We start from the raw sequence: 24,117 nt of genomic DNA on the forward strand, positions 1-24,117 counted from the left end.
TTTCCTAACCTTCAGTGCAACCAAGATGAAGCCACTGTGGCTAGGGGTGTAGACACTTCCACCTGCTGTAGACAGGGCCAATGTGGGACTACTGGGGCCGGCAGGCCCAGTGCTTGCTGGGAGTGACATTGACAAATTCCCGCTTGCTGGCTGGCTGCTGTAGCTTATCTCCCTGGTAGTGGTCACGGTGAAGTGATTTACATTAGAAGGAGACAAACCCTGCCTTGAATGTCAAACTTCATAGGCTCCTGCCAGAGAGATACCCAGGGTGGAGATACCGTGTGATTTGATACAACAAATAAATAGCGCCGACAAACTAGATTTAAAGCTAGGCAAGGCAATCTGCCTACCTTCCCTCCCTCCCTCCTCCCTTCACGGGGCCTGGGCACCTGGATTGGAGGTAGTGAAGGAGAAAGGGAGGAGGGGGAGAATAGACCCGCAGCTTCTTTCCTTGGCATCCGAGGCCCTTCACAGCACAGCCCTTGCCTCTCTCTCAGCCCAGCTCCACCATTTCTGCCCTGCTCTGTGAGTTCACACAATCCTGACCAAGTCCCTAAATGATGCTCTCACCCTTGCAGCCGCCTTGCTCTTGCCTTTCCGCTGCCCAGGACACCCTTTCGCCTGATCCTACCAGGCAATCAGCCCTCAGTTGAAGTGGATCCTGCCAGCTCAGCATTCAAAATGCAGTCAGTCACTGACTCCCTCTCACTAGTACCACCTGGTCCAGGCCACCATCATCCCTCTCCTGAACCATCACCATAGCCTCTACAAGCTCCTTGCTTCTGCCGTCTTCCTCTTTGGTCTGTTGTCTGCATAGCACCTCAAGGGATCCTGTTAATACACCAATCAGATCATGTCATCTGCTCAGAACCATCCGCTGGCTTCTCATCTCACTCAAGTTAAAGCCCAAGCCCTAACAGTGGCCTCAAAGGTCCTCCATGGGGCCTTGTCCCTGCCACTCTCCTCCTCACTCCAGTGCTCCGGGCCTGCGGGTCTCTTGATGCCCTTCAACAGTGCCAGGCCTCTGCACACCATGGCCTTTGCATTTGCTGTTCCATCTGGAATGCTCTTTCCCCAGATAACTATCTGGCTTTCCCTCTCCCTCCTTCAGGTCTTGGCTCAGATGTCAGCTTCTCAGCGAGGCCTTCCCTGACCACCTTTCTGCAATGTCCATACCCCCACTTCCAGTGCAGAATACTCCCCATCTCCGTTCTGCATTTATCACCACCTCACTTACCATAGGGTTTACTTATTTATCTTGGGTATTGTCTGTTTCCCTCTGACTGGAATGTAAGCTCCATGAGGGTAGGGATTTTCTTTTGTTTTATTTGCCGACGAATCCCTAGCGCCTAGAAAAGTGCCTGACACATAATAGGCACTCAGTAAACATTTGTTGAATGAATGATGGTTTCAACATAAATGTTGCCTCCTGTGTGAAGCCTTCCCTAAGTCCCATCTGCTATCACTGTGCCTCGACACCTCGGTTATAACAATTCTGGGGAGCCACTGTGTGTGAGAAACACTTGGGGCAGGGATGAAATCAAGCTTTTCATGATGTAGTGCTGGTCCTGGCCCAGTGTCTGGCACACAGTAGGTGCTCACTTAATGAGTGTGGGAGGGAAACATTCATGAGTACCTACTGAGTGAGGTGCCTTCATTTCTGTGCTCATACATACCAGGGAGCTGGCATTTAGAAATGGGCTCACTCTCTTGAACTAGACCTTGACCCTGTAGAACGACATTCGTAAGAATAGTTCAGGGCCACTGAATAAACTCACTTTTATCTCCATCCCACACTGCTTCTGTTTATCCAACTGTCAGCTCCATCTCTCCACTGGTTCATCACCCACACACACTCAGCCCTGGTGTCCAGAACTGAACCCTGGTTGCCTTCCGCACCACAAGATGCCCCCCTCCTGGGTTCCCTGCTGCAGGAAGCGGCACCTTTCATCCATCCAGATGCTTGTAGCTGAAGCCTGGAATTCACCCCTCCAGACCACTAGTCCTGTAGGTTCTACTTCCTAACTATCTCTCAATCAGATCCTCCCCCCACCCTCCCAGGGCCTTAGCTCAGATCACATCTGGCCTCACCTTGACTTTGGTGACTCTGCACTATCAAGGGCATCCTGCCCGCTCCCCCAGCTCAGACCTCGTCTATGCCACGGCCACAGTGGTCTTTCTACGACGCAAATTTAATCCTGTTTCCTCACTGCCTTTGATCTTCAAGATGAAGTGGAAAGAAAAGGAGAACTTGGCATCAGTTGGGCATCTAACACATGCTAGTCTCTGGCTAATGCTCTGTACTGTCACATTAATTATGCCATTCAGTTGTCATAAGAAACCATTCTACAGAGAAGCAGAATGAAGCTTAGAGAAATAAGTCACCCAAGGTCCCATGGTTGGCAAACTGTGGAATCTGAATTCAAATCTACACCTTCCTCATCCTAAAATCCATTTTCTTTCCAATATGGTCCGCTGCTTCCGATCTTTTTGGGCCCAGCACTCTCTGTCATGGGGCTCCTTCTACATTTCCAGTACCATCGCCCATCATTCCTCTCTGTTCACTCTGTGTTAGGCCATCTAGAACTACTTATCTTAGATATGCCTTGTGCTTTGGGGCTTCCATGCTTATGACCTTTGGTTCTCTTTTCTCATAAATGCCTTTCCATTTCTTCTCTAATGATCTCCTAGTCATCCTTCAAAACCCAGCTCTAATGGCACCTCCTGCATTAAGCTTTCCCAAACTGACTCACCCAAGCAAAGTAATGTACTGCTTTATCTCTGTCCTCAAAGTGTGAATTATACTCCTGGGAGACAAGAATGTGTTGGTTAAGAGCATAGGCCCTGTAATCAGAGTGTTGGGCTTAAAAATCCCAGCTCCTTTAATCACTATAAGCTGTGCCTTTGGCAAATAACTGAAACTCTTTGTGCCTTGGTTTCTTTACCTGTAAAATGGGAATAATACTTCGTAGGGTCATGAAATATGTAGAGTAGTTAGAATAGCACCTGGCACAGTGGAAGCGCTTAATAAGCAGTAGCTTTGATTGTTGTTACTCTACTGCCTCTGATACACGTTTGAACCCTGATACTGCATTTTTCCTTTCTTTACAACTTAGTCCGTATCTCTAATACATGATATGCTAAGTGGATTACGATCACTTACTTGCATACAAGCTCCAGGAGGGCAGGCTTAGGAAATTTGGATAACATCCACTAAGTCACCCAGCTGGAAGCCATAGAGGAGGAATTCACATTGAGTCTGCAATAATTGAAAAGCCAGTGCTCTTAACTACTTTATGTCAGAGCATGTTCCTTGGATCATTGTTTCTGAATATCAAGTCTCAGCTGGGATTTAGGCTGGAGCAGTGCCACTCCACCAGGATGTGCTGCAGGGATGAGTAAGACGTGGTCCCAGCCCTTGGGGATTCCCAGCAAGTTCAGAACCTAGAGTGGCAGACAGACATGTGACAGGTCATTCAAACAGTGCCAAGTACCGTGTCTGAAGCTGGACACTTTGCTCCAGGAGCACAGAGGAGAGAGCCATTACTAAAAGCTTGGGGAAACGAGGCTTTACCGAGACGTGGCTTTGAAGTTGGGTCTCAAAGCATCAGAAGACTTGCTGTGGACAAGGGGCATCCCAGGCAGAGGGAGCGATGTGAACAGAGCCCAGGAGGTCTGACCACACACAGCACTAGGACAGAGCTGGCCTGGGCCCAAGGGGCAGGAGGGAAGATTGCAGAGGTCCGGCCAATCTGTGACAGGCCTGGAATGCCCTTTGAGTTTTGCCCAAGGGAGCTGTGCTGTGTTTTTGTTTTGTTCCCTCACATCTGAGGTGTACCAAGATCTGGTGGGAAATAACATTCTGGTCACCACAGTCATGACCGTGGAAATAAATGTGACAACTGATTTCTCCTTCCTTCCTGGTCGTTGCAGAGCAGTGTGGTATAGTAGTTAAAAACGTGCTCCAAAGGGCACAGTTCACCCAACTCGTTAGCCTAGCTTGTTGGCTGTGTGACCTCAGGCAGGTTACATCACCTCCCTGTGCCTTGGTTTCCTCATCTGTTCACTGAGAGCAGTAATAACTAAAATTCTGAGAACAGGGTCTGGCACGTGATAAGAGCTTTGGAAGTGCTTAGTATCATTGTTATGAGGCCAACTCAGACTAGGGTCTTGGGGCACCCTCTCTGCACGTCATGTCCCAGGACCCTCCCTGCCTCTCGTGGGTGAAGCGCAGGACGAGTACCAAGGCCTGGGAACCTGACCGACTCACAGTGAGCCTCCTGTCTCTGTCCACAGCGGACGACGCATGCGGCGGAACCCTGCGGGGCCAGAGCGGCATCATTTCCAGCCCGCACTTCCCCTCGGAGTACCACAACAATGCCGACTGCACCTGGACCATCCTGGCCGAGCTGGGGGACACCATCGCCCTGGTCTTTATTGACTTCCAGCTGGAGGACGGTTACGACTTTCTGGAAGTCACGGGGACTGAAGGCTCCTCCCTCTGGTAAGCGTGCCTGTCCGCCCCCTTCCCTGTTCCCTGCAGCTGTGGCTTACTGGGATGTGGTCCCCTCAGTGCCTGGACCTGCAGCTGAAGGCCCCTTTGCCACTTCCTCCACGCACCGCTGGAGAGCCTTCCTCTCATCATAATGAGAAGTCACTACGTATTTTTAGAGCTGGGGTAAATTTTTACAGTGATTTTGGTATCTGATTTGAAGCACGTCCTTGCTGAAGAATTACAGGATGGGCCTTGGTCGAGTAACTTGCAGTAAGACTAACAGTGTTCTGGTCTCAGGACATGGACAGGGTCTCAGTGAAGTGATTTGAAATACTGTTCCATTTCTGGAAGCATCCAACAAAGGGAATAGAGCCCTGAGTGGCGGTTGCTTTTCCCATCCCCAGGGCTCTGAGATGGGACAGGCATTGTGTCGCGATTTCTGCGGGAAGGACTAGCCTGCCCTCTATCATTCTGGCTTGACCACAAAGCGGGGCTTTTGTGATGGGTACTCCGCTGCCATGGAGACCGGTGTTGGCAGGTTTGGGAAGAGAGGGATGATGAGGGCTCACCAGCCTCAGTTGCTTGTGGTCTCCCAGAGGCGTGCCCAAACTGAGGTCGACTTTGGGAGTGTTTAGCTTCCTGTTTGGGTGACAAGCTGTGAGAGTGGTGGTGTGGCGTTCAGAACATGTTCTCGTATTCTCCTGGTGGCTCTGTTATCAGGATAAGGGCACCACTGGGACCTGGGTCAGCACATCGGGAGCCAAGAGAAGGATGCACTTAGGTGTGCTTCTTTGTAGCCTTCGTTGCTGCGCGGTGCTGGGGAAAGCAGGGCTCGGTGCCTGGGACGGAGGCAGAGGAGGTGTCACCGAGGGCTCTGAGAGAAGCAGAGAGTGGTAGCTACAAAAGTCAGGGGCAGATAGCACCTCAGAAAGACAGGCACAGTGGTCAGTGGGCTGGGGACGCAGGCGGAGACGGGGAGGAAGGGTGGGAGAGGAAGAAAACAGGTGTCTGCGGATATCGAACACCTCTTTTGTACCAGGTTTCGTGCTATGTTGTAGAAACGCCAGTTGAGAAGGACATGGCCCTTTGAGGGTGAGACAATCAGACAAACCCACAATAGGAGCCAAGTATGACTTTGAGAGGGATAAAGTGGTAACAGACTCCTCCCAGATATGGACTTAGAGCTTTGGGAACCGGGAAACTCAAATTTCCTGGTGTAGTGGAAGGCACACTGACCTGGGAGTCAGAAAACCTTGGTGTCATTAGCTCGTCGCGCGAACTTGGCCACTTCAGGTCATTTGCTACCCTGGATGGGGTGTTGAGAGGGACGTCAGTGAGCTCATGACTAATTGCTGTGTGGAGGCTGGTCCAGGGCCAGTGGCTAGATATTTGGTGCTCAGAGTTGGGGTGGAACTCTAGATGACTCTTCACTGAACTGCACTCCCAGGGACCTGCCCAGCCTGAAGACCTGTCCCCCTGCCTCTTTTTGTAAAATACCTATTTTTCTGGTCATAAATGTAATACATATGCTCCTTATAGAAAACACAGAAAATATTAAAAGGTATAAGGAAATGAATAACAAGTATTAACATTTTGATGTATTCCCCTTTGGCCTTTTTGCTTTGCCTAGATCGAGCTAGCTGGCCACTTATATATGTTTTAATATTACAAAATTAGGAACTTAAAATATATCAGTAGTTATGTACTTTTAACTTAACATTATATCATGAAAATTTTTTCCTTGTGTCATGACAGATGTCTCCAAAGTATAATAGGCGTGATAATAGTATTTATTTCGTAAATAAACAGTATTTATTGAGCTTTGGTTATCAATATTTGGCAGGCTAATTCTAAGCTCTTGCAGCTATAATTTCATTTCGTCTTCTATGAAGTAGGTAGCATAATCTTCCTCCTTTTACAGATGAGGAAAACGAGGCCCAGAGAGGTTATGTCCCTTGCTTGAAGTCACACAGGTAGTAAGGGGCAGAGCTGAGATTCAAGCCCAGGTTAGTTGGACTTGAAAGCCCATCTTCTTAGCCAGCCAGCACAGGAATCATGCTGCGTTTGTGAAGGATTGTCGGCTGTGTGGCATTCCCTCGTGACACTGACACAGTTTACTCAATCAGATCTCTTGATAGATTGTTTCCAAGTTTTCACTTCTATAAACAGATACGAAGATGAATATCCTTGCCGGTTCCCTCTCTTCCAGCCCCAAAGCCTCTTCCACTCACTTGTTTGTCTGCGGGCCAAATGGTCTCCCACAGCTTCTGCCCCCCAGGTGTGGGTCTACACGGTTGTCCAAACTTCTGGAGTGAAGCAAATCTGAAAGATTATTCCTTTTCCTATTAAGTCACTCAGTGGGGAAGGAATTTAGCAGAGGAAATCGTTAAGGGAGTCATTCAGAACTCTTTGCTCTAAGATTAAATTAAAATTATTTACAGGGTTGATGCATTGCCAGGCAGGATGCATTTGTTGTTCTAATTTATACCTGCATAGCAACTACGGATAAGCAAACTTGGAGGCTCAGGATGGAGGCTCAGGACGTGTGTGCAAAGAACCTGCTCTTTCCCCAGCCCCTCTCCTTTATGTATCCCTGGATTCCTGTGAAAATGTGATGCTCCTGGTTTATAAGTATACTGCTTTTATCAGCATACGTTACGATTTTAGGCTGTTCTCTTGAGTTCTGCACCAAGCATAGAGAGACAGCAGATCTTCTTAGAAAAGATGAATTTGAACAACTGGGCATCCCTTTATCTATTGAGAAAAACAGAGACACCTTTGAGAGAAAAAAGTCCGCTATCTCCCTTATCGGGTAGCAGATTCGCGCTGATTCAGAAGAGGGTGGTGGCATAGACTGTCCCTGACTCAGTTTCCACACTGTCCTCCTACCCCAAGGGGGAATACAAACAGGAGAGTTTAAATTAGGGGTTCCTCTGGTTTGGATTTCATGGACTAGTAAAATTTCCAAACAATCGGGGAAGTATAGGGTTGATAATTTTTTATTTTGCCAAGTAAGGATATTAGAGAAAAAAAAAAACAAAACCTGCCAACTCCTCAGAACATTATTCCGTAAAACAAAGGACAATTCAAAGCCAAAAATACAGCAGGATATAATCAATTGCACTGACATAATGAAGGACAGGGGTGGGAGGAGTGTACATAATAGCGTCATTTGCCCGTAACTATAAAGTCCTGTGATGTATATACATCAATCAGTGGATTGCTCATTCCTGTTGTGCTTGTCCATCACTGGCCTCTGGGAATCCAACCATACACGTTTTGAGCAGGAAAAGGTTGTTACTATGGTGAGCACTGAACCCTGTAACTCTGACATGCTGAGAGGGTCTCAAGCATCTTAGACTTGCTCTCCCTAAAGTTAATTGCCTTTTTGTGTGTGCGACTGACCAGGAGCAAAAGCTGGGTTTGAACTGACTGAGAGTTACAATCCACATAGTAGATTTGGTGTTACTCCCCCACTACACACACACACACGCACACACAGACAGCCGAAGGACACACACCCCTCCAAGTCATCACCATATACGCATCACCAGGTCAAACCCCCTGACACGTACATACTTCTAGTTCTAGTTCACCGAACTCAATTTAGGGGCCAGATTTTCTGTCACTGATCTTTCTCGGGGGTAGGTGGTGGTCTTTCTTCTGCTCTGACCCAGTCTTGGCAATGACCTTCAGGGAGCCCCATTCCTTCCCCTCCAATTCTAGGTAAATACTCTCACCACTGCTCCAGTTCCTCATGAGGTCCCTGGATTTTCAGAGGGCTGGGGCTGAGGGATGCAGAAGACTCTTAAAACCCGGGGTTCTGGGTCCCTGGAGGGAATCAGGATCGTGTTATCGTAACGAGGAGAAATAATTGTCAGCCCATTACAGAGCCGGCCTCTCCATCAAGGAGAAAATCAGTGAGTTAAAGTCCACCCAGAATCTGTCCCCTTCTCCCTCTGCCTCATGCTGGCCTCTCTCCATTGGAGTCTCACCAGACGCTTCCTCTGGGCTACAAGGAAGGAGAGGAAGCCAGACACTCCCCCAAGAACAGGGGTGAGGTCTGTACAGCGTCTCCAGGATTAGGTGTCAAGCCTGCACCTTGGCATCTAACTGGGGAGATAGCAAGCTCGGGAGTCAGATGGACTTGGGCTCAAAACCCAGATCCACTTCTTAACAGCTGTGTAATCTCAAGATATTTACTAACCTCTCTGAACCTCAGTTTCCACATCTGAAAAATGGGGCTCATTTTACCAACCTACAAAGCATATGGAAAGGGATAAACATGCGAACTGCTGCCTAGTTTATAGTAGGAATAACAGTCCTGGGATGGGGACGAGAAGCAGGGGCTCACTCTTTGAGGGGAAAAGGGTAAGAAGAGGCATCTCCAGCCACTCGGAGCCTCCCATGAGGCCATCTCCCAGCCTGCCAGCCCAGTGGCATCTTACCAGGCAGAAAGGCACACACAGGCTGGTCACTCTGCCTCATCCAGCTCCCAGGGGAATTGCCTGGAAACCAGGTAAGGCAGACTGGCAGAGAGCCCCTGGGTCAGACTAGAGGATGCCCTTGCAAAGGTCAGAAGGTGGAGGGTGAAACCGTCTTCCCAGAGCTGCACTTTGTGAGCACATTGCGGGCGGCATCACCTCTTCTCTGCCCGGACCCAGCCCCAGGCTGGCCAATTAGCTGCTTTTTAGAAAATCAGAGGAAGGTTCAGCTCATTCAGCTACCAATGGCTATTCTGTGCCGGACTGGAAGCAGGGGCGCTCCCCCGGAGCCTGGCACAGCCCCTGCCCTCAGCGGCCTGCAGATTTGGAGAGCAGGGGCAGAGAGTATGGAAAGGATATCCAGGAGAGCACTGCAGAGAGAGGGGAGGAGCATCTCTGCCTGGGACCCGCTCGCTGTCTCTGACTGATGAAGATGCAGTTTGTAGGGCCTTCCTCCCTCCTTCGCTCCTTCCCTTCCACTGTCTGCCCCCACCCCTTGGCAATTTCCTCCTAGAGCAGGGAGGGCAGGCAGGGCATGACCTGCACTCGGAATTGAAGCCGCCCTTTTCTGGGGGCCAGCAGACGTGCCAGCCACCGGCGCGTGTTTGTTGGGGTGTGTACGGCTCCTTCCCACATCTGGGATTTCTGTGTAGACCCCAGGACCACTCTCCCATCTTCTGTGCGTCAGTCTCTGCTGTGATTCCCAGCCTCTCTTCCTTGCTTCCTTCAATATACTTCAATTTTCATTCTTTGTTTCACTCCAGTCATTTGGGATCTGCTGCCCATTCTCTGTGTGCCCACACCCCCAAGCCAAGCCCCCCACAGACCTCTATGTGACAGACTTGCCTCCACCAAACATGTAAAGTAGGAAAAGGAAGGAGAACACACTGCAGGGCTTCAGAGGAGCACATTGTCCTGGGGCTCCAGGCGGGGCCTGCAGTTGAGTTGGGCCTTGAAGGGTGGGTACCATTTTGATATGGGAGATGGAGATGAGGGGGCGGGTGGGCATCATTCTAGGACTGCTGCCTGGGCCTCCTGGCCAATGTAAGAGCTCCCTTCCCTGATCTAGGAAGTGGCCCCAGGGATTCTCTAGTGAAGATTTTCTCCACCGTGCCCCCACCGTGGGGCTCTGACATCTACCTCTGAGCCTTGGTGGCCCCTTCCACCTGGAGAAGAATAGAAGAAAGTCGACTCCACTGTCTGGAGTTCCCAGGTCCTGCCCCCAGGGCCACCCAGTAAACTTCAGCTGGTTTTGAAAACAGAACTTCCCTGGAAATCAGGTTCAACCTACTCTCTGAATTCAACTTTGAGGGGTTTTCTTTACCTTGTTTCCCTTCACTTGTTTGCTTTTGTTTTTATAGGTGGGGATACAAAAACTCCCATCTACTTTAGAGACATTCAGTTTGAAAATTTTGCTAGTAACATTTTATCCTCTTGAAAGACTGAGTTTTAATTGTTAAGCATTTTACACATGGAATTTGAGCCAACTAGAGCCATTTGATCTCAATGACTTTTAACTGGACACTTCATTCAGGAGTCGTTAGATTCAGATATAATTAGCATGAGAGCAGCATGCCAATGGGGATTTGTTAATAATAACTATTCGCTTATTTATTCATTCACATGTACTTGGTCAAACCATTAGTCTAGATCATCTTGGTTCTTTGTTACTTTTCCCCTGTTTAATTTTGGTAATCATTTACTGCCAGCCTTCTATGAACTAGGCTCTGCTAGGTGCTAGGGAGACAAAGACACGGTCCCATCCCCAAGGAGTTACTTATTTACTCCACAAATGTTTAAGTAATAGCCATGCACTGTACAGGACCCTGGAGCTCACAGGGCGAAGGGGCAGCCTATAATTAAGTGCTTTACAATCTCATGTGTTAGGTACTTTTCTAAGAGGTATACAGAAGTTCCCATAGGGGCTAAAAAAGAAATGTAATAGCTAGGATTCTTTTGGTTCAAGACACAGAAACCCACCTCCAGCTGACTCAAGCTAGAAAGGGAATATGTTGTCTTCTGTAACTGAAAAGTCCAGGGACTGGCTACAAGCACTGCTGGATCAAGGCGTGCAGATATCCACAACTGCAGATGTCCACAGTTGCTTCTCCCGCTCCCACAGCTTTGTTCTCCTGTGCGTTGGCTTCAGTCTCAGGCAAGCTTTACCCATGAAGTAGCAGAGGTGACTGCCATCAGCTTCCTCCATCCTACTGATGTAGCAATCCTAGCAGAAAGGAAGTGTGTCTTTCCTAATGGTTCCACAAAAGCCCTCAGGTGATTCTTGATTGGACCAGATTGGATCAGGTGCTCCACCCTCAATATCAATATAGCTAGAGAATGTCCTCATTGGCCACTCCCAGGTCACATGACTATCTATCCTGCCCACACCTCTGACTGGGAGGGGAGAAGAGGTGGGTCACCGAAGGAATACAGGGTCACTGGGAAGACAGAAACAAAGGACGTCCTCTAATAAAAGGTCTCAGTCTTCCGTCACGATGGAGGGGCAGCTGGGAGGACTCAGATAAATGAGTCCCAGAGGGGATGACTTTTGAGTTGAACTGAGGGGGTGTAAAAGCTTGCCACCGGCATGGAGCAGGAAGGCCTTGGTGTGTTTGGAGCTTTGCAAGTGGGGGGTACAGGGTGCAAGAAAGCAAGGACAGGATATGAGGCCTGAGATGAGCACAGGAAGAGCATGGGTCATGAAGAACCTTGTCCCCATGTTCATAAGCTGGGAGAGGATTCCACAGACTGCAGAAAGCTATTGAAGTATTTTAAGCAGAGAAGTAACATAATCACACTGAATCTTAATTGGGCTCAACTAGAAGCCTCAGAAACCAGCTATAAAACTCTGTGACCCCTCAGGCAAGAGATCATCCAGCCTCGAATTATGGCAGTTGTAAAGGGATGGAGCAGAGGAGGTGACATCAGAAAACACCTCAGATATAGAATCACCTGCTCTGGGGGCTTCATTGGAAAGGAGGAATGAAGGCAGGGGAGGAGTCTGGAGTGAATCCCAAGTTTCTGGCTAGATGACTGTGGCAGGATCATTTACCAGAGGAACACCGTGGAAGGAGCAGTACTGAGGGACGGTGATGCTCGCTGGCTTCCCCAGCATGAAATGGGCACAGAGAGAGAAGTTAAGGCCATAGCAAGGAAGGAGATACAGGGACACAGGTGCCCTTGGTTAGCGATACACAGTCTTTGGGATAAGACTAGTGCAGATGGTCATGGGACGATCAATAGCTATGGCTGAAAAGTTCGGTACTTAAATAAATACTCTGGCAGGGCCTTGAGAAGTCATCTTCAGGATCAGCACCAGCACCATCTTCATCAAGAGTGTCTCCTTCAACATCTCGGTCAGACTTACCATCTCCATCTTTACTGCCATCATTTTTCCATCATAATTCATCCACACAAACTACTTAAGCCCTTCTATTGTCTGACGTTGAGCTTGGCACTGGGAATACAATGGTGGAGGAGACAGATAAAGCCCCTGTCTTTGTGGGACTTCTGGTCTACTTGGGGGAAACTGACATTAATAAAAGGATCACAAAATAAATGTAAAATACACTTGTGATAAGCACCATGAAGGAAATGAACAGGATGGGGAATAATAGCAATGGAGACCTTATTAAGATAAAGGGGTCAGGGGAGGCCTCTCTGAGGGAGTAGGATCTAAGATTAAGACCTGACTACTGAGAAGGAGCCACCATGGGAGGAACTCAGGATCAGCATTTCAGGCAGAGGGAATTGCACACGTAAAGGCCCATTGTCACAATGCCCTATTTTCCTTTGAACTTCATACAGGGAAGTGGCGTAGGCCTATGACTGTCCTCTGGGGTTTCAGACTGTTTGAATGCCAGGAGCAAGGCAGGGTCAGGGTGTCGGGCTGGCAGAGATGCTCAGAGATGCAGCTGAGCTGGCAAGGGGATGGGCCTATTCCAGCCAAGACTCAGAACCTGCCGCCTTCCTGTGGGTCTGTGACACCCTTGCTTCCCTCTCCTTTCCTGCCCCATCACAATGCTTCAAGCCAGCCCAAGAAGCTGTTCTCTTCTCATGGAGCCCATGAAATTGCATCTGTTGTCTCCATCAGGAGCCAGCCCATAAATAACCAGCCCTTTAAAATCTCATCTCCCGTATCAGAGATGGAAGTAGCATTACTGGCTCTGCAGCCGAGCAGTGGGAAGGGATTAGTGCCCCAGCGTGCTGCTGGCAGAACAGGCCTGGAGAGCTGGGGAGTGAGGCTGGGGCTCCTGCACATGCCACAGGGTATCAACGTGACTTCCTTGTTTGCATCACTGAGAACTTGTTCTCAGGAAGAGAACACAAGCCGCAGCTGGAAGGGGCAGGAAGTGAGCCAGGGTTGTTCGCTGTCGGCACGTTGGTTCCTCTAGAGCTGGCGATTCAGCCAAGTTCTGTGTGTGGGAAGCTGAGGTCGGGCAGCTGGCCTGTACCCCGTGGGTCTGACTGCATGCAACAGGTTGGTAATAAGTACGGCGTCTGCGTGGCGGCCCGTGCCAGGACCGTGAAGGGCACCAGACAGCAAGATGCGCTTGCCGCCCTCTCTTGAGGAGCTGCCAGATGCCTGATGGTGCCGCTAAGTCAGAAGGAAGGAGCTGTCCCCTTCCAGAGGCCCATCATTCTGGTATGATCTGCCTTCCAGAATGATGTTAGTTCGTTAACAACGTTCAAGGCCCCAGTCCTGGTCTTCCTCTTCGCACTTGGCCACAAATGTTTGTTCTACTCACTTTGGGCATCGCCTAGCCCATGTTTCACACTGGCTTTTGCCTGTCCCTTGCTCTTACAATCTCTTCTGGCTTCCTAAGACTGCCCTACCTCCCTGGTTGTAACCCTGAGCTTATATTTCTTTTAATCCCAGCTTCTCCTCATCCAGTGGCTGGTGTGTGACACCCACAGCCTCACCAGGGAAGCAACATTCACAGAGAAAACTAGCATTTGACAGTCTGATAAAATGGCAGATGGTCACTGTTGAGCTAAACAGATTCCGTCATTTGGGAAAGGAGAGGGCAGGCTTGGTTTGAAAAAAACGGTGAGGCTTCACGGAATAGTAGAACTCCAGTGTCCCTGAGAACTTCTCATCTACGTTCTTGGAAGAGTGGTCTATCTTGGCTGCCTCTAATTCTTCTGTCGCCAATAATTCCCACCTACTTCCCCATGCCTTCTACCCCCAGCCTTGCCCTGAAACCATTCCTATTAAGATCATCATGAGAGAACCAACCCCCACTCCAAACACTACCACTTCCAATGCCAAAGCCAAAAGATCGTCTTTAGGTCTCATCTTACTGGATACTTCTACATTCCTTTACATTGTTGGTTATTTCTCCCTTTGGAACTTTCCTTTCTCTTTTTTTTCCTTTCTCAAGCTACTGTCTGTGATTCTTCTTGACCCCTCTGACCATTCCTTCTCTGTCTTCTTTGGTGACTCCAAGATTCTGCTCTTGTCTTACTGCTCTGTCCATTCCACACATTCTTCCTGGGTAAACTTATCTGTTCCTGTGGCTTCAGATAAACCACCTGTCTCTTTACAACTCTCAAATCTGGCTCCCTAGCCTGGCCTCCCCACTGAGCATCAGACTGTGGAGCCAACTCTTGTTGGACAGCTCTACCTTGATGTCCCCCCAGTGTCTCCAACTCGACAGGTCCCAACTTCACTCGTAATCGACGACTAAAACGGTCAGGGTTTGTTTCCTTTCTTAGTTTATGGCACCACCCTCTACCAAGTCATCCAAAACTCTGGGAATCATCCCTGTTTAATCCCTCTCTCTCACCAGCCACATTCAATTAATTGCTAAATTCTGCCAATGTACCTCCTATAGCACATCTTGCCGTCTTTACTACCACTCCCCCAGTTCAGCCCATCATCTTTTCTTCTTTGTGGGCTGTAATAGCCTCCTTGCTGATTGCTTAGCTTCTTGTCGCTCTCCAATTCATCTTCCCCGCTGCTACCAGAATGGTTTAATTAAAATGCAGATCTGACATGCTAAGCCCCAGGCAAAAGCTTTCAATCATCTTCCATTGTCTACAGAATAAAATTCCAGCCCTTCATAGGCCCTTCTTGATCCAGCCCTTGCCTCCCACACTAGTCTTGTCTCTTGCCACTTCCTTCTTTGAACTTCATTAACCCTAACACTCATTGGTATAACACCACAAAGTTTCATTTCTCGCTCATGCTACACATTTATCATGAGAGTGGCTCTAAACCACATAGTCATGCGGGGGCGGGCGGGGTTGGGGGCGGCTGGTATCCAGGCTCTAGGATCTTATAGCTCCACCATCAAAGAGAGTAGAGAATTTAGCATGGGCTTTTCACTGCCCCAGCCCAGATATGATACATATCACTCCCACTCATGTTTCATTGGCCAGAAGTAGTCACATGGTCCAGCCTAGCCATAAGGGAGCCTGGAAACATGCTAGCAGATGAAATGGCTGGTGAGCCAATATCTCTGCCACACCTCACATTTCAGTAGACAAATGCCCTCGCTCCTGCCCCTCCCTTTATGCTCCAGCTCTCATATTCTCCAAGGATTCCCTGCTAGAGACATCTTCTCTTTCTTGCACTCATCTTTCTCTTCCCTCTTAAACATTGCTTAATATTAAAGAACATAGAGACGTGTTCTAATATCTACCATCTGAAGTCAAAACAAAAACAGCACGCACCACACTCCTCCATCTCTCAGCCCCATTCAGCTACAGCCTTGGGAATATTGCCGGTGACCAGTGTCACTCCTCCATCTTCATCTGACTTGGCTTCTTGGGAACGTAACACTGGCCATGTGTCCTTAAACTAGTTCTTTCTCCTAGCTGACTGAAACCACGTAGCTAGCTGTCTGTGGCCATTCCTCCTCTGTCTCGTTTGCTGTCTCCTCCACTGTTCAAGCCCTGTCCACCCTTTACATGTGGACTGCCCAGGGGGCCCTGGGACCCTCCTCTTCTCCATTTACCCTCCCTCCCAGGTAATCTCAATGAATCACAGGTTGGCTTTCAAAATCATCTATACGCCAATGGCTCTCAGTTTCAATGTCCAGCCCTAAGGGACCTTTTGGGCTCCATATATATGAACAGGAATCTCAAAATCTCAACAGTATCTCAAAATGAACACTTCGAAACAGACTTTTTTTTTTAATTGTGATAAAATAAGCGTAATGTAAAACTGACCATTTTAATCATGTTTAAGCGTACAATTCAGTGTCATTAAGTGCATTCGCATTGTTGTACAACCAACACCACTATCCATCTCTAGACCTTTTGTTGCCTTCCCAAAGCGAAGCTCAGTACTCATTAAACAATAACTCCCCGTCTACTCCCATCCTCTGGTAACCACCATTCTACTTTCTGTCTCGATGAATTTGACTACCAGTCATACAATACTTGTTCTTTTTGTGGTAGCATAATGTTTTCAAGGTTCATGCATACTATAGCATGTATCAGAATTTCATTCCCTTTTAAGGCTTAATAATATTCCACAGTCCGTATATACCACATTTTGTTTATTCATTCATCTGTCCATGGACATAGGACATGCCCTTCTCCCCCAATCTCTCCTCTCCCAGCCTTCTCCACCTCTGTCTACTCCCCAGAAGAAGCTGCTCTGCCCATTCCGTGCCACCGGCATCTGGCTGCTCAAGGGCCTTGTCTCCCAGCTTCTACCCCTGCTGTAGTCCATTCTCCATAAAGCAACTGAAGTGCCTGACATTTACACATCACATCATGTCTCCCTTGTTTAAGGCTTGCCAATGCCTTCCCATCATACTTAGAATAAAATCCTACAAGACTATGGGGTTACTGCCCACCTCTTTGACTTCCATCCTATCACCCACACCCACTCACTGCACCCCAGCTCCACTTGCCTCCCTCCTGCCCCTTGGATGGGCTAAGCAGATTCCCTCCTGGGGCCTGCACTAGCTGTTCCCAGGGTTTAAGATCCTCTTCATAGTTCAAAAACAAACAACAACAACAACAAAAAAAAACACAAGAAAAAACACAAAAAAGACCTGGCCGTTTTGAAATGCAGAGTTCCATTTAAATTTCCCCTCCTTAAAAAGGCTTACCCTGTCCATGCAACCTAAAGGAATCCCTCACTAACACAACATGTTGTTTTATTTTAGGTATTTGTCAGCCCCTGATGTTTTGTGGCTTACTTATGGATTTGTCTTTTTTCTGTTCCCTCCCTTCCCCCGCCACTGCCTGCAGAACCCTGAAAAGCTGTAAAGGCAGGGCTTGGCACTTAGTAGGTGTCCAAGACCTGCTTCTTGGGAGGAGAAACTTGCTTCCGCCTCACCTGTAACAGTGTCCTGGGGCTAATTGCAAAGGTTAACATGGAGCCTCTCCACCGAGTATTTTAAGTAATAACCTTCCTGGGGGACATTTGCAAATTAGCCCTGACTCTTGCTGATTTCTCATCCTAAACTCAGTCTGATTGATAATTAATCAGCAAACTGCTCGGCCAGAGCAGGTGGATCAGTGCTAGAAAGGATCTTAAATTATGCAAGTCACTTGGCCAGTCTTAAAAAAATAAAAAGCTCAGCAGTCGGCAGAACTGGAGAGGTTTGATTGCAACGTGAGTGAGGTTAAGTTTTCTCAGTTGTTGTTTTACCTTTTTGTCTTTTTTTTTTTTTTTCCTTTTGACTAAGAAATCAATTAGGCTCAAACTTGCCACCTCAGAGAGAGACTGTGGAGCACAGAAATAGAAATGTGTTAAATATCACTCTTTTTTGTTCCTTCCCTTCAAAAGAGTTCGGGTCTGGGAGACAGAGGTTAAAATTAGCCACTTTGTGAAGCAGATGCCTGTCTGGCACCTGATGTCAATTTCTGCGGCCACGTCAGTTTCAGCTATCCCCTCACTTCCTCTGACTGCAGCACACTGGGCCTGGCAGGAAGGAGGAGAGAGGTTCGATGAGCGCTGCTCTCTCCGCCTGCCTCGGTTGGGGCAGAATCAATTTGCCGGCAACCTGTCGCACCAGGAGTCCTTCTAGTGCTCTTTGCCTCCTGCCTACAAACCCCAGGGAGACAGGAAAAAAGGCAATCAGGGTGATGAACAGGCTCCCCACTGCAGGAGTGAACCCGGTGACCGCCGGGGACCCCTTTTATCCTCAGTCTGCAGCCTCCATCCTCCCAAGGCTGGTCCTGCATGTCTTGCGTGTGGCTCCGTCTTTCTCCTCCAGATTCCTCTTCTGGTCACTGGTGCTATGGCCAAGGGGGAGGTTCAGAGAAAGCAGAGCGATCCGTTGACGTTGCTCTCTGGGCCAGAGGAAAGCCAGGGATATAGGATTTAGAGCAGTTAGTGCAACCCGATGCCCGTTAAAACCAACACCCAGATCAACTAAGTCAGAATGCCCAGGGGTGGGGGCTTCCCTGGTGGCGCAGTGGTTGAGAGTCCGCCTGCCGATGCAGGGGACGCGGGTTCACGCCCCGGTCTGGGAAGATCCCACATGCCGCGGAGCGGCTGGGCCCGTGAGCCATGGCCGCCGAGCCTGCGCTCCGCAATGGGAGAGGCCACAACAGTGAGAGGCCCGCGTACCGCAAAAAAAAAAAAAAAAAAAAAAAAAAAAAATGCCCAGGGGTGGGAGCTGGGCATCAGTATTTGTAAAGCTCCCATGGGATCCCCATGTGCACTAAAGTGGGGGACCACAAACAGGTGGAGGGTAGGAAGCTTTGGGGAAAGAGGTTACGAAGGACATCAAAGAATGAAGTAGGAAATGGGCTGATCAGGAGTTGACTGTCTTCCCCAGAAATAGAGGGACATCTGTCTGTCTTGTGACGGGCAGGGGAGAAGAGGTGGCAAGACACAGCAGCTTCCAGGAGCCCCAAAGCTCCTGATCTCTCTCAGCTCTACCCCCGATTAAAAAAAAAATACCCTCTAGAGCGCACCCCTTGTTTCCCAAATTGTGATGCACTAACCAACTCCCTGAAACAGAAAACTTGCCTATAAGGCATTTGGGAATGCAGATTCCTAAGTCCTACCCCAGACTACTAACTCCAAAACTTCTGAGGATTCGGCCCAAATTCAGCATTTGTAACTATTCTCTCAGGTGTTCTGAAGTAGATGAAAGTTTCAGGGCCACACTGGACCTAAACAGAACTCTTGCCAGGGCAATAATAGGGTGTGGGTGGATTTTTGCCCATTAAGAAACGCTCCGTCTTCTTATGAATGGCTCCGTTATCGAATTTCTTGGCATGGAAATTCCCAGATATATATATATATATATATATATACACACACACCCGGGAATTTCCATATATATATATATTTTTAAATAAATTTATTTATTTTATTTGTTTATTTTTGGCTGCGTTGGGTCTTCATTGCTGCACACGGGTTTTCTCTAGTTGCGGTGAGCGGGGGCTACTCTTCGTTGCAGCGTGAGGGCTTCTCATTGAGGCGGCTTCTCTCGTTGCGGAGCACAGCCTCTAGGTGCGCGGGCTTCAGTAGTTGTGGCACATGTGCTTGGTAGTTGTGGCTCGTGGGCTCTAGAGTGCAGGCTCAGTAGTTGTGGTGCACGGGCTTAGTTGCTCCGCAGCATGTGGGATCTTCCCGGACCAGGGCTTGAGCCCATGTCCCCTGCATTGGCAGGCGGATTCTTAACCACTGCGCCACCAGGGAAGCCCCTCCTGGGTTATGTTTGACTCATATGTTTGGTTATGGTATATGCACAAGGCCAGGCGGGCACACCTGTTACCTAAAACAAAGCACACTGACTCCTAACTGACTTTATGAATTTATTTAACAAATAAACTCTGTTTTTGCCTGCCTGCTCTACGCCGGGTTCTGTGATTAAGCCCTGTGGTTACAATGCTGAATTAGAACGTCTCAACTCTCTGGCTTTGAAGTCTAGCCTCACCTTCTTATCTGCCTGGTGGAGGCCCACACAAAGACTGTCTCCTTTGTGTGTGAAATCCTGAGATGTGATAGCATCTCTGCCTTCCCTCCCCACCCACCCACCCACCCTGGACTCCTGCTGTACTGGCACCAGCCACTTCTTCTCTAGCGTCCTTCTCCCAACATGAATTCTTGAAGAGCACGAACTTGCCCCAGCATCCCTGAATCCTCAGTGCTCAGCCAAAATCCTGGCAACAGGCAGGCATCAAGGTTTGCTGACAGTTTGTTGAATAAATAGAGCCTCTGACATCTTAGAATCTCAGCACCCTCCTCAAAGCCCCGTCTCACCCCACCAGAAAGAAAGGCAGGTAGCACTTTGTCCCACCTACCTGGTCTCAGAGTCTTTGGCAACGGGACAGATATCATGATAAGTCAGCAGGCAGATATCTCTTGTTCGCCTCAATGAGCCAGTAGGTTCCTGTGCTGAATGACATCACATATGTTGTCTCCGTGGATCTTCATCAGCATTGACAAGTTAGGTATCACATCTTGCGGAAGAAGACATTGAGCCTCCGAGGCTCAGCATCCTCTCCCCGCACGCTCTCCTCTCCATCTGGGTTCTTCCCTTTCCATTCTCTGTGCACACCACTCTTGGGATAATTCCTTGCCCTTAGAGCAGGCTCTGGTGCTCTCTGTCTGGCCCTTTCGAGTCTCTGATTATCTGCTCCCTCCTGCCTTAATATACCTTCAGGGGTGTAATGATCTTTAAGAGCTACAGGGCGTCAGGCAGTGTACCAAGGGTTTCACATGCATTATCTCATTCTATCCCTATGAAACTCTTGTAAAGAATGTACCATCATCCCTATTTTTCAGGTGGTAAAACTAAGACTCCAAGAGGTTAAGACACCTGTCAAAAGTCATACAGCTAGTAAGCACCTGAGCCAGGAGTTGGACGCCGCCCATGCCAGACTCTAAATTCTGGTCTACTGCCCGTCTCTCCTGCTCCTTGAACTCTGATTCATTTTCTGCTCTGATCCCATCATTCAAGTGGCTTTTTGGGTCTCTCTTTTTCAGTCTTGGGCCCTCTCTTTCCTCCATCTACAGGCCTGTAGAGTCAGTCCTGGGTCCCAGCCAGCAGAGGGAGGCCCCTATCCACTGTGCACTGCTGACGCCTCCAGGATTGCATCTCCCACTCAGTTCTCCTCACGTCCCAGGATAGTCCCAGTTGAAGCAAGTCCCTGGCTCTTGAGCTAAGCATTGAGTTTTCCCTAGAATTACACTGGAGTCTTGCTCTGTTCCTATGACAGGCCATTGAGACTTACAGGCTGCTTCTCATGGAGAAGGTAAGGGTAACGCGACTTCTGCCCAATGCTTCTCCCCTCCCCCAGTTTTCCCTCCTGCATTCTATACTGCCATCTCCATGAAGGAGATGTGAAACCTCCTTGGGGGATGTTTGTGGCAGGTCGCCTGGAGAATGCTTGGCCAAAGGGCGTGTGGGCTGCTAAGTCCCAAGCTGGGTGCTGAGTACCCCCAGCCCCATGATGGGTCCCCAGTTAGGCTTGATCCTCCTACTTGGATACCTGTTGCCCTTCCCCCATGATGCCACAGCTCCAGGTGTCCGTGGCCCAAGTCGGGAGGTAGCAAGGGCTCACTCAGCCTGTTCTACCTCCAGTTCTGGTCCCCGAGCCCAGATCTGCAGACCTGGCTGAGAGAGGGACCATGTATCAGGGTCTCCCCTTCAGCATCCCAGGAAAGATCCCCAGGACTCCCTACTCACCCCTGAACCTCAAGAAAGGCAGAGTTGAGCAAGAGGAAGATCAGGGATTTAGGAGTCAATGTTGGGTTCAAATACCAGCTCTGCTGCCAATAAACCACGTGACCTCAGTTAACTTACCCTCTGGGGGCCTTGCACAGAGTTACAAGAAACATTTGGCAAGAAAGACTGAACAGGCCCAGCTTCCCAGCCTTTAAATCCTGCTTGTGTCTTTCCTCTGACCTTGCATGGCTGAAGTACCTGGAAGGGCCTCCCTCCCTCTCCCCCACTCCTGGAGCCTCCCAGCAGGTGCTCCAAGCAGACAGCTGCACAGGCTCCCTTCAGAGATTCCAAGGTGTTGTGGGTCTCAGCCTCTGCCGCTGATTGGTCAGGGTGGCAGCTGCAGGCTGGCCCCCAGCGGGAGGCCACAGCAGGAGGTTTTCATGACCCTCTGGGCCAGGCAGCTGAGGTCCCAGGGCCGTTTGGCAGGACCCTCAAGGGCACGCAGAGACACACAGGAATGAACAATATGGCTTTGGCTTCTCCCTCTGAGCCGGGTGCTCAGCTTTCTGAACTTCAGCGGCCCCAGTTTTATAAGGCAGGTGGCGGGTCCCCCTCTCCCCCCAGCCACTCCCCCTTCTCCCCCGCAGCCCGCTGGGAACCTGCGGCTTGTGCACAGAGACTTTCCAACTTTTCACGTATAAACGCAGTACCACAGACTCCCCTCCAGCAGGAGCCACCCCCTACAGTGATTTTTCTGGAACTGGGAGGGTTTGAAGAAAAGACAAGTGTTCTTGGTAGAGCGTCAACGTTCCAGGCATCTACACTCATTATTTCCTTCGCATTTTCAAGTAACTGTGAGAAACTGAGACTGAGCAAGGTCGTGTGGCCAAGGTCACAGAGCTGGCAAGTCACAGACTGAAGCCAGGGCCCTTTGCCTTCCAGCCTCTTGGTCTTTGTGCCCCTCTGGATTGGGTTGGGAATTCCAACCAGGAAGAGACTTTGGGTGTCCTGGAAGGATGCCCCCAGGCCTACAGCCTCAGCTCGCTCTCCTTCCCCTGGTTTGGTCCTTGTCTTTTTTTTTTTTTTTTTGCGGTACACGGGCCTCTCACTGCTGTGGCCTCTCCCGTTGCGGAGCACAGGCTCCGGACGCGCAGGCTCAGCGGGCATGGCTCACGGGCCCAGCCTCTCCGCGGCTTGTGGGATCTTCCCGGACCCGGGCACGAACCCGTGTCCCCTGCATCGGCAGGTGAACTCTCAACCACTGCGCCACCAGGGAAGCCCGGTCCTTGTCTTTTGAGCTGTACTTGGTAGGAGCTTTGGGCAGGCTTCCCTGCTCACCAAGGCCTCAACTGCCGCGTGCCGCCAGCTCCCTAGCGGACGCCCCATGAGCACAGGACAGACTGCCGGCAGCCTTCCCCTGCAGGAGAGCCCTGTCACTGCAGACAAATGGCCCATGTCATCCAGCCATGTCCTCCCCACTGCTGGTCTGTGGCCTGAGTTATCCAGATAACTCTTTTCATTTGATGTTGTCTTTACGGATGCCACAAAGGTCCCTGGGCAATGACAGCCTAGCCATTGCCCCAACCAAGAGGAGACGCAGGCAGGCCTGCTTCCTGGCTTCTGTGTGCTGCCTGTTAGGCTCTCATAATTGTCTGAATCTGTCAAGCTCCATCAGGTGACATTTTTCACATAAAGGCAAATGTCCCCTAGGCCACGCTCTGAGCTGGAGATGGCATCCAGAATGCTGATGTGACCTCCATCCTTCCACCAGCGATTTCCTTCACAGTTGCCCATCTTCTCCCAACCCTTGCCCCACGATGCCCTTCTAAGCTCCCCTAAATCCCCCCAATCCCTCTTCTTGTAATTATCCTCCCCCAGCCCCTCCCCCGGCTCCCCTCTACCCACCACCCCATGCCAGTGCCTTGGCAAGTAATTGCTTTCACAGGGAAGTTGACAAGTCTCTGGCGACTCCTAGCCCGGCTGGGAAAGATTCATTATTCTGTATCTGGAAATAACCAGGCCCATCAGCCCAGGGCTGAGATAACACCAGTGTATAAATTCTCTGTTCAGGGGAATTAATTAGGATTCCTTATTAAAGATCCAATTAGGCAAAAGGGCATTTTTATCTGTGATAGTCAGCTGCTTCTATGTTGCTAAAGCCATAACTCCAAGTTAAAAAAAGAAAAGGAGAAAACCAGGGGCTGTGTTTTCCTCTAAAACAATTCACTCTTTCAGTGTCAGTTATGTCTTCATCAGGATGTGAAAATAGATGTTCTCATTCAATTTGCAATGCTTTATCTCCTCAGAGTCTAGTAATGACCCCACTATATCCCTTTAGCAAGAACCACGGCCCCAGATGGGTATTTGGGGAGTGGGACATTTGGTTAGGATGGCTGCAAGAGAAACAGCGTTTTTTTTTTAGCAACCCAATTCACGGGCTGGCAGGAAATGCCGGCTCTGCCGCATTCTGTCCCTGCGACCTTGGGCCGGGCATTTAACCTCTCTGAGCTTCAGTCTCCTCTCTGAATCTATCTCCCAGGGCCAG

At 49.4% G+C, this 24,117-nt stretch overlaps 1 protein-coding gene across 2 annotated transcripts in view; it reads left to right on the forward strand.

Annotated features, from left to right (window-relative positions):
* Nucleotides 1–24,117, forward strand: part of CSMD2 (CUB and Sushi multiple domains 2) — a 665,093-nt gene that overhangs the window by 244,848 nt on the left and 396,128 nt on the right. For both annotated transcript variants that reach the window (XM_029230811.1, XM_029230813.1), the window contains exon 5: nucleotides 4,297–4,504. In XM_029230811.1, the coding sequence (XP_029086644.1) occupies nucleotides 4,297–4,504 (208 nt within the window). The remainder of the gene's footprint in view (nucleotides 1–4,296; nucleotides 4,505–24,117) is intronic.

This window comes from Monodon monoceros, unplaced genomic scaffold (genome assembly GCF_005190385.1).
Source record: "Monodon monoceros isolate NGI ecotype Baffin Bay Population unplaced genomic scaffold, NGI_Narwhal_1 Super_Scaffold_18, whole genome shotgun sequence".
Taxonomy (NCBI): domain Eukaryota; kingdom Metazoa; phylum Chordata; class Mammalia; order Artiodactyla; family Monodontidae; genus Monodon; species Monodon monoceros.